At 37.4% G+C, this 9,543-nt stretch overlaps 1 protein-coding gene across 1 annotated transcript in view; it reads left to right on the top strand.

Annotated features, from left to right (window-relative positions):
- Positions 1-4,246: 4,246 nt before the first annotated feature.
- SMAD1 (SMAD family member 1) overlaps positions 4,247-9,543 on the top strand; it is a 44,261-nt gene continuing 38,964 nt past the window's right edge. Inside the window, exon 1 of the mRNA XM_032855598.1 lies at positions 4,247-4,742. Within this exon, the coding sequence (XP_032711489.1) occupies positions 4,343-4,742 (400 nt within the window). The 5' untranslated portion in view covers positions 4,247-4,342. The remainder of the gene's footprint in view (positions 4,743-9,543) is intronic.

Below are 9,543 nucleotides of genomic sequence, written 5' to 3'. Positions count from 1 at the left end.
TCGTCTTGTTCTTTTGCAAAGCTAACCTAAAAGTAAATGATTACTTCAGAAGGTACACTCTGACCAAGTGTGACTTTTATAGTGGCATAGATTTGTTTTCTCTTTCCTTTTCTGTTAAATGAAAGTAATGCCAGCTTTGAAAGGACTGGTAAATTTGGGTAAAACTCTTTACATTAAGAAAGGAAACAATGGACTCCTTACAGCCCATTGAATGTGTCTTTTTATTTTTTTTTATTCATATTTTATTGAGTAAAGTTGAAGTTCCACCCTTGGCCTTCTGATTTCTTCAGGGAGCTAAATTATACAAACATTTATTGAGGATTTGCTGTGTGCCAGGTGCAGTGCTGGGCTCTAAAGATAGGAAGAGAAGTAAGATGGAATTCCTCAGTCACTTTTCTGTAGTGGGAAACATAGACATGCAGACTTACCACAGAGTCACTGGGGAGATGCACAGTTTGCTGTGACAGTTATTCATAATCCTTTCCTTTTTAACTTCTGAGGATCAGTGATGATTTTCCCCTTTTATTCCTGTTGTTGGTAATTTGTGCCTTCTCCTTTATTGACCAGTTTTGCTAGGGGGTTAGCCAGTTTTATTAGTATTTTCAGAGAAGCAAATTTGATTTTGTAGGTTTTCTCTGTTATATTTCCCCCCCAACCCTGGCCCCCCAGTTTCTGCTCTCATTTCTTCCCACTTTCTTCGGCTTTAATTTACTGGGGTTTTTTTTGGTTTGTTCGTTCGTTCGTTTGTGAAACAGAGTACATTAGTTTTCATCTCTTTCTTTCTTTCCTAATATATGCATTTAAGACTATAACTTTTCCTCTAAGTGTGGCTTAAGCCACATCCTGCATCCGACAAGTTTTGATGTGTCGTATTTTTATAATCATTAAGTTAAAAGTGTTTTTAAATTTTCACTGTAGTTTCTTCTTTGACCCGTGAGTTATTTAAGTACAGTTATTTTCAAGGACAATATTTGTGTTATTGATTTCTGTACTGTACTCAAAAGACGCATTCTGTATGGTTTTGATATATGTAGAGATTTGCTTTATGGATCTTTATATGGTCAATTTGGGTAAGTCTTCTGCATGTACTTGAAAGTATTATGTATTCTGTAGTCATTGGGTACAGTGATCTATGTACATGAATTGGATCAAATTTCTTTAAAATATGTTGTTAATCTTCTATATCTCTTGATTCTTGTTGACTTGTACCAGTTACTATTTTAATCTCCCACTAAGATTGTGTGTTTATCTGTTTGCCATTTTACTTGTCAGTTTCTGTTTTATATATTTTGACACTGTTACCTGAAAATTTGGGATTATGCTGTATTCATGGTGGATCAGCTCTTAAAAATTATGAAATGTCCCTTTTTTAATCTCTGGTGATACTTCTTATTTTCAAGTCTGTTTTGTTTGATTAGATAGTTACGGCAGCTTTTTTGGTTAGAGTACGTGTAGTATCTCTTTTTCTTTCAGACTTTCTCTGGCCTTTGTATTTAATATGTGTCTCTTGTAAGTACAGTACAGTTAAGTGGTACTCTGCATCCATCCCTACCCGTCTTTTACTTGCATATTTAATGTTTATATTTAAATAATTAATGGTACTTTTGGGATTAGATCTAAATCTTACTGTATTCTATTTGTCCCAGCTATTTTCTCTCATCTCACATTCTTTGGATTAATCATATTCAAAAAAACAATTCCATATTTTTTAGCTTCTCTATTGCCTTTTTATTATTTTTTTAAAAGGTTTATTTATTTTAGAATGCACACATGTGAGTGGGGGGAGGGGCAAAGGGGAAAAAAGAGAGAGAGAAGCAGATTTCCTGCTGAGCTCAGAGCCTGACTGATGCAGGGCTTGATCTCATCACCTTGAGATCATGACCTAAGCCAAATCAAGAGTCAGAAGCTTAACCGACTGAGCCACCCAGGCACCCCTCTTTCAGTAGTTTTTTATTATGATAAAACTTTATTAATAATTCAGTGCTTTATCACAGCCTGGGTAATACAGGGACCTTAAAACACTAATTTCGTTTGCCTCTTTCTGCCTTTTTTTTTTTGTCATGCATTTTAATTCTTCTTTTTAAATAACCACAAGAGATTCCTGTTATTATTTTGTAAAATCCAGTATTCATTTAGATTTACCTTTATTTACCCTTCTAGAGCTCTTCATTCTTTTCTGCCACTCCTTCCTTCTTTCTGGGATCTTTTTCTTTTAGCCTTACAAATTCCTACTGAATCAGTTCTCTCAGATTCCATATGTTGGAAAACATTTATTTTACGATCAGTTTTGCATGATTTTTCCACTAATTCTGAGTTACCAGTTATTTGTTTACATTTTGTACACTGAGGATTGTCTTCTTGTTTCCATTGTTTCTGTTGGAATGTCAGCTGTCAGCCTTATTGTACTTATTTGAGAATAATCCGTCTTTTTAAAGATTTTTCTCATAGGTTTTCAGCAGTTTTAGTGTGAGAGGACGCAGCAAACCTTGTGGATTTCTTTGTATTTTTCCTTCTTGGGATTTGTAGAGCTTCATGGATCTGTGTCTAGATGTTTATTGTCAGTTTTGGAAAATCCTTGACCAGTATCTACAAATATTGCCTCTGCAACAGTTTTTTTCTCCTCTTCTCCCATCACCTTGATCCAGTCTAGTATTAAGATGATTTAAAAAAAAAAAAAAATTTCAGGCTGTGTTTCAATATAAAAACTGGCTGATTTCATTTTTGCCCTTAAACTAGAGCATACCCCTTCAGGGTCCCAACAGAAAGCCTAGTGTATTCACCAGGGCCTCCTTCTTTGTCGGCCCTCCACTACAGTTTGTTTGTTTTATCTTCACCCCATGAGGCCACTGGAATCTCTCCTGTCTTCCTGAGCTTCCTTCAGCTTGGCTGCCAATCTTTTTGCTACTTATAGCACAAGTTTTGGTAAGTGCCTTGAGAAGAGGAGCAGGAACGAATGTTCAGGTCACTTCATTGCTTTTCTGTTGTCAGCATTTTTGCCTCTCCAGTCCTGAGGACCTTGGTTGCTCTTTGATGTCTTTAAAATTAAAGTGGGGCTTTTTGGTTTGTTTTTATTTCATTAGCTTTTATAGTGATTTTGTGGAAGAGGTTGATGGGATACATGCTCTACTGCATCTTAGCTGGAGTTTGTGCAGTTATCCCCTCTTAAAGGTCTCTCATCACCCCTGTTTTTGTCAGGTGAGGAGTAAGTGGAAGGTTGAAAGGAGACAACCGGACTAAAGAATTTGGTGTAGTATGTGTTCATGTGATTCATTCCTTTCATATTAATGAAAACCGATAAATTTCCTATCTTACTTGTCCTCTATCCCATAGGCACAGGCTTGTTTACTGAATAAATACCCTAAAATGTTGTAATGTTTACATAATAGAACTATAACTACTTTTTTTTTTTTTAGCATAAGAGATACTTGAGGAACAAACCAAAAAGAGATGTTAAGACTATTATATATTTTTTCCTGTTGTTTTCAGTTTTTGTTGACTGAGGTGTGTTTTGAAATGCATTTTTAGAGCCTGTAAATAATCTGTTGAGAACTCGGACTTCTGTGCACTGAAGTGTCTACGGTTTTGATCTCAAAACAGTTAACATACTACTTTTTAAACTGTGCCTCAGTTTGTTCTTCTGTAAAATGGAATAATTGTATTAATTTACAGAAAAGACTACTTAAGTAAACTAAATACTACGTGTTAGCTTGGGCTGTCACAACAAAATACCTCAGACTGGGTGGCTTAAACAACAGAAATTTATTTTCACAGTTCTGAAGGCTGGAAGTCCAAGATCGGTGTTCCCGCTGGTTTGGTTTCTGGTGAGAGCTCTCTCCCAGGCTTGTAGGCTGCCTTCTCTCTGTGTCCTCACCTAGCCCTTCCTCAGTATGTGTGCATGGTGGGGGCCCTTCCTCTTATAGCACCACCAGTCTTACCAGATTATGGCCCCACTCGCATAACCTCATCTCCAAATATAGTCACATGGGTGGTTCCAGCTTCAACATGAATTTTAGGGTAGACACAATTCAGTCCATAGAATATCATCGTACAGAAAATTACTTAAAATAGTACCTGGGGCATAGAAGTTATTTAATGAATGGTAGTTTTGCTGTAGGGATTATTTTAAACATTTTTTCCCCTTTTTTCTTCTCTAGGTGCTGACTTTGGATTACTTCCGAAACACTAGGAATGGTAGTTTCTACTTTTCGGGACCTCAGAACCAAGAAGCTAAAGAGAATCCAATCCCTATGTAAATAAAGTGAAATCTCTTCTGTTGTCCTTTTGCATTTGGAAACTTCTTTATTTCACCATACACAAGGAGTCTATAACTAGTGCAGTCATTATGAATGTGACAAGCTTATTTTCCTTCACAAGTCCAGCTGTGAAGAGACTCCTTGGGTGGAAACAGGGTGATGAAGAAGAAAAATGGGCAGAGAAAGCTGTTGACGCTTTGGTAAAAAAGCTGAAAAAAAAGAAAGGTGCCATGGAGGAACTGGAAAAGGCCTTGAGCTGCCCAGGGCAGCCAAGTAACTGTGTCACTATTCCCCGCTCTCTGGATGGCAGGCTGCAAGTTTCCCACCGGAAGGGACTGCCTCATGTCATTTATTGCCGCGTGTGGCGCTGGCCCGATCTTCAGAGCCACCATGAACTAAAACCACTGGAATGCTGTGAGTTTCCTTTTGGTTCCAAGCAGAAGGAGGTGTGCATCAATCCCTACCACTATAAGCGAGTAGAAAGCCCTGGTAAGTGTGGGTTTTTTGTTTGTTTATGTTCAGTTAGCCAACAAATATACAGCATTATTTTTTAATGTAGTGTTCAGTGATTCATAAATTGCGTGTAACACCCAGCACTCATTACCACACGTGCCCTCCGTCACACCCATCACCTGGTTATCCCATCCTCCCATCCCCCTCCCCTCTGTAACCTTCAGTTTGTTTCCTGGAGTCCCGAGTCTCTCATGGTTTGTCTCCCTCTCAGATTTCTTCCCATTCAGTTTTCCCTCCCTTCCCCTGTGGTGGTCCGTGCTATTGCTTATGGTCCACATATGCATGAGCCCTTTTATATTGATGTGCTTAGCAGATTTGTGTTGTTTAAAATACAAAAATCATCTCTTTCTGTATTTTTAGTTGTGATTTTTAAGTATCAGGGGAAAATATGTCAGCCCTTGAAGGTTTTGTACATTCTAATAACTCAGTCCTCTGTAGTTAATTTTATTTCTTAGGAGCAGGGCAAAATTGTCATAGCAGTACTAACACCTCTAACTATAAATAAACAGCTTTCTTTCTAAATTTATTTTTTGTTTCTCATTGGTTCTGTGCATTTCTCTAGATAAACTTAGCTGTGATTTTATTACAATGGAAGAAAATTCAGAAAAGAAACAAACATGGGGTTGCCATCTACATACTTGAGGGAAATACATCTTTAGTGCAATTGCCAATGACTTGTACCACTTTATTTTTAAGGGGAGCATCTTTTTATCACCTCTGGTGGAATTTTGCTCCCTGCAGAGGGTATGAAGAAATTTTGTTCTGCTGTGGACTCATTGATGCTATTATTATATTATTATTATTGTGGACTCAGTAGATGCTATTACCTTATGGAATATTCATAATTTTTACCTGTATGACCTTTTGGTCATATATAGTAAAGGATGTACATTAAAATTTGTATGGTTCTGCCCTCAAATTAGAGTCCACATTCTAGACCATTGCATCAAGTGGAAAGTAATTAGGCAATCTTAAGCACTGAAATATCTCATTGTCAGATTGGAACCCATTTTGTTGATGGATTTATTAATAGATTGTGGTTACCAAGGGTTCCCAAATGAGGCTGTGCATTAGAATCACATGGCTCCCCTCCCAGAAATTTTTATTCTGGCACAGGCTGATGGTCTGTGTTTTTAACAAATACTTCAGATGGTGTCTAGTAGCTGTTGAGCTGGTGTTAGGAAACTGCTGTGCCAGATCATGTGCTTATGTGGTTCTCAAATAAAGGCATTCTGTTTTTATTTTTTTTTTATGGAATATTATAAGACCTACAAAAATTTAAAGATGAGGGAATAATATAATAAATATCTATGTATATAGTCAATTTAAGACATAAACAATTACAAATAAAACTGAAACTCTAGTTTATGCCTCTCTGGTTCTGTTTTTTTTCCCTTCAGTAACTATTCTGAATTTTTTGGGTAGAATTTGATGTCATTCCCATGCATGTTTTCATACTGCTATTTTGTATGTATACATACATACTTGTATGAATCCATGACAACATGTAATAATATGTTTAGAAGTATTGATACTGGAACATCCTTCTATACTTGTATTCATTCAACATTATTTTTTTATGATTTCTGTATTTTTTTTTTAGTGAACATATAATGTATTATTTGTTTCAGGGGTACAGGTCTGTGATTCATCACTCTTACACAATTCACAGTGCTCACCGTAGCACTTCTGTATTCTATTCTTTAAGATTACCTTGTCAAATTCTGTGAAATATCCTCTGGAAATTTTTTTGGAATTTCATTGGTTTCTTCTGGGAAGGATCGACTTAATTGTGTTTTTTCTGAATTTATTTAGGACTTTTTCTTTAAGTTTCCTCCATAAAGTTCTTATAGACCTTTTCTTAGATTTATGTCTCGATAACTGGTTGGTTTTTATTGAAAAAGTTACATTTTGTTAGAGTTGATCTTGGCTAGGAAGGCACTTGCTTTTTTCCAGCAACTTGTTGAATTCTCTTTATTCTAATGGAGACATTCTTTTCTGCCTTTCATACATGTTGTGATGTAAATTAAAAAGCAAAAACTCAACTCAGAGATAGATGATTTTTTAGCCAGAAGTCAAGATGGAAAAGTTTGGGAGAAGAAAAAAGTAGTGTATAAGTAATAGGTACAAATAAGATTATTTTGGTGTATGACTTTTTATTACCGTAGTAACTTATTAAGAGATACACAGGGAAGATTCTAACCCTACTTCATTAGTGATGTAACCTGTGAATTAAGTGCCTTGTATGTCAGACAGCTAGGATTCACTGTATTTCCTCTGCCCACCCTCCTGCCATTGCCATCCTCGCAATACTGCTTCTTACGCCTCCTGACCCATCACCCTCTTTAGACCAATATCTGCACTGTAGAGAGAGTTCTTTTAAGATGGATGTTATGAACATGTTACCTTCCTGCTTCCCATGGCTTGTACACAGAGCTCTGCATGTTCTGGTCCTGCCTACCCTACCAGCTTCCTTTCCCACTTTTCCATGTTTTGTGTGTTTGAGTCGTATGCGAACACTGAATGTTCTTTTCTTCCATTAGCAACTCATTTCTCCTCCCTCTTTGCCTAGCTCACTCTTACTTATACTTCAGCTTTAAGCTTGGTAGAATTTAGCTTTGCTGAGGAGCCTCTCTTAATACCTCCTTTCCCACCCCCCATGTAGGCTAGTCTCTGTTTCCCATACCAATCTGAATTTCTTCATAATGTTCTTCACATTTGCAATTATCTGTTAGTCTTCCTGGTAAGATGTAAATAAAGCTCCATGAGGGCAAGGACCATATATATTATTAGCATTTTTACTTCAGCAACTAGCACAATTCAATCAATTTTGCTATTAAATGAGAATACTTGTTTTTATTTCTCTGTATGGTCATTTGTCCATTTTTTTGGAGAGGGGTTTTCAGCTTCCCTGTACCTTTTGAACATCATCTTCCCTTATTCATTTATTTCATTACTAATGGGAAAATAACACCTAACATTACTACTAAAGTCTCTTGACACACAATGGAAAGTTGTTTTTTTTTTAAGTTACAAGTTAATACTGAGATGATTTTGTTACTCTTAATAGCTTATATGCAAATGGTTTGATGGAGGGGAGGGGTAGAAAACCAGATAAAATAAGACATTTGACACTCCACAAATGTCATTCATCCCCACCAGCACACGCCTCATAGCCAAGAATCTTGTGAGGCATACATAGAACAGTTTTAGAAAACTTTGAGGCTAAGGCCAGGATATGTTGAATTTAAACATATTGGGATTTTTCATGTTGTAAAGTGGCTGATGTGGGAATAAGAACAAACGGACTTTTTCCAGAGACCACTATGAAGCAGCCCTTACACGTCTCAGGGAGAAGCCCCACCATAAGTATAAGTATAAGGGAGCCTAAGCCTTTTACTCTCCCAGAGTTCAGTAGGCATTTTGGAGTACACCTGGTTATCATTTCTGTGAACTAGGGAAAAAGGGGTCTGGAATTCTAAGCTGCAGATACACAGCTCAGTAATGAATTTCTTTGGATTAGGTAACTACTTACTTGAGATGAATTATTTCAAAGAGCGATTTAGCAGTTGAAGCATAAGATAGTTGGATCTCCCAACCTTGGTATTTTTTCCAGAGACCCCTGTTTTAAGACCTCTAAAGCAAAATTCTACAAAAATTGGGTGTCTCTAGCTTTAGAGTAGTGGTTTTCAAAATGTATGCTCCCCAGACCAGCAGCATTGGCATCACTTGGGATCTTTTGAGAAATACAAAATTTTGGACCCTTCCACAGACCTATTGAACTCTGGGGATGGAGCCAGCTGTTGGTGTTTTGGCAAGCTCTTTGGGTGATTCTGATGCTACATTTTGAGAACCACTGGTTTAAGGTATCCAGGCAAGTCATCAAGTTCAATTGATTAGATGAAGTTGTCTCTCTTATCAAAAAGAGATGCTAATGGGTTTGTCTGTGAAGTCACTCATCATTTTGAACTTTGCATGTTTTGTTACAGATACAAAATTGACCTCCTTCCAGAATTTTCATTCTCTCTGACAGTCCTAAGATCAGCACTCTGATAAAATAACGGAAGGTGTCTCTAAGGTGATGGAGGAGACAGGGAGAGAGGAATGCTTTGTGATTTGGCCCAGCGCAGGTTTTATTATTGTTCTTTTGGCTATCTGATACTGTTTGTTTGACCAAAAAAAAATTTTTTTTTTAAAGATTTTGTTTATTTATTTGACAGAGAGAGAGAGCACAAGTAGGCAGAGAGAGAGGCAGAGAGAGAGGAAGGGAAGCAGGCTCCCCGCCTAGCAGAGAGCCCGATGTGGGGCTCGATCCCAGGACTCTGGGATCATGACCTGAGCTGAAGGCAGAGGCTTTAACCCACTGAGCCACCCAGGCGCCCCTGACCAAAAATATTTTAATGGGTTTAAGGAATTGTGGTTTTTCTTTAACCTGTGTCATTTATTTTGTTAAAAAAGTCTGAAAATTAAATTGTAGTGGTGGGGGGGAACCCGAATTTATAGAAGCACTTTGCAGCAGCTTGCGTCCATCATAATTAACAGTGGTAAAGAGAGTGAAAGGGGAACTACCTTCCTTTTGTTGAGAGGTGCTACCTTGACCGTTACTGAAAATGTATCCGTGGGAAAGTAAAAAGTGTTCAGGATTTCTTTTTCTAAAAATGCATGGACAGTTACAGGAAAGAAAGTTCGTGCAGCTTCTGACTGTGACCCTGTTGATGATGTAACAGGTTACTGTTTACCCGGACTTTTAGTAGCCTTTAGAATCAAGGCTGCTTAT

Source organism: Lontra canadensis, unplaced genomic scaffold (genome assembly GCF_010015895.1).
Source record: "Lontra canadensis isolate GAN:19392208 unplaced genomic scaffold, GSC_riverotter_1.0 scaffold10, whole genome shotgun sequence".
Taxonomy (NCBI): Eukaryota; Metazoa; Chordata; class Mammalia; order Carnivora; family Mustelidae; genus Lontra; species Lontra canadensis.
This window is presented reverse-complemented; position numbering and strand designations above follow the sequence as displayed.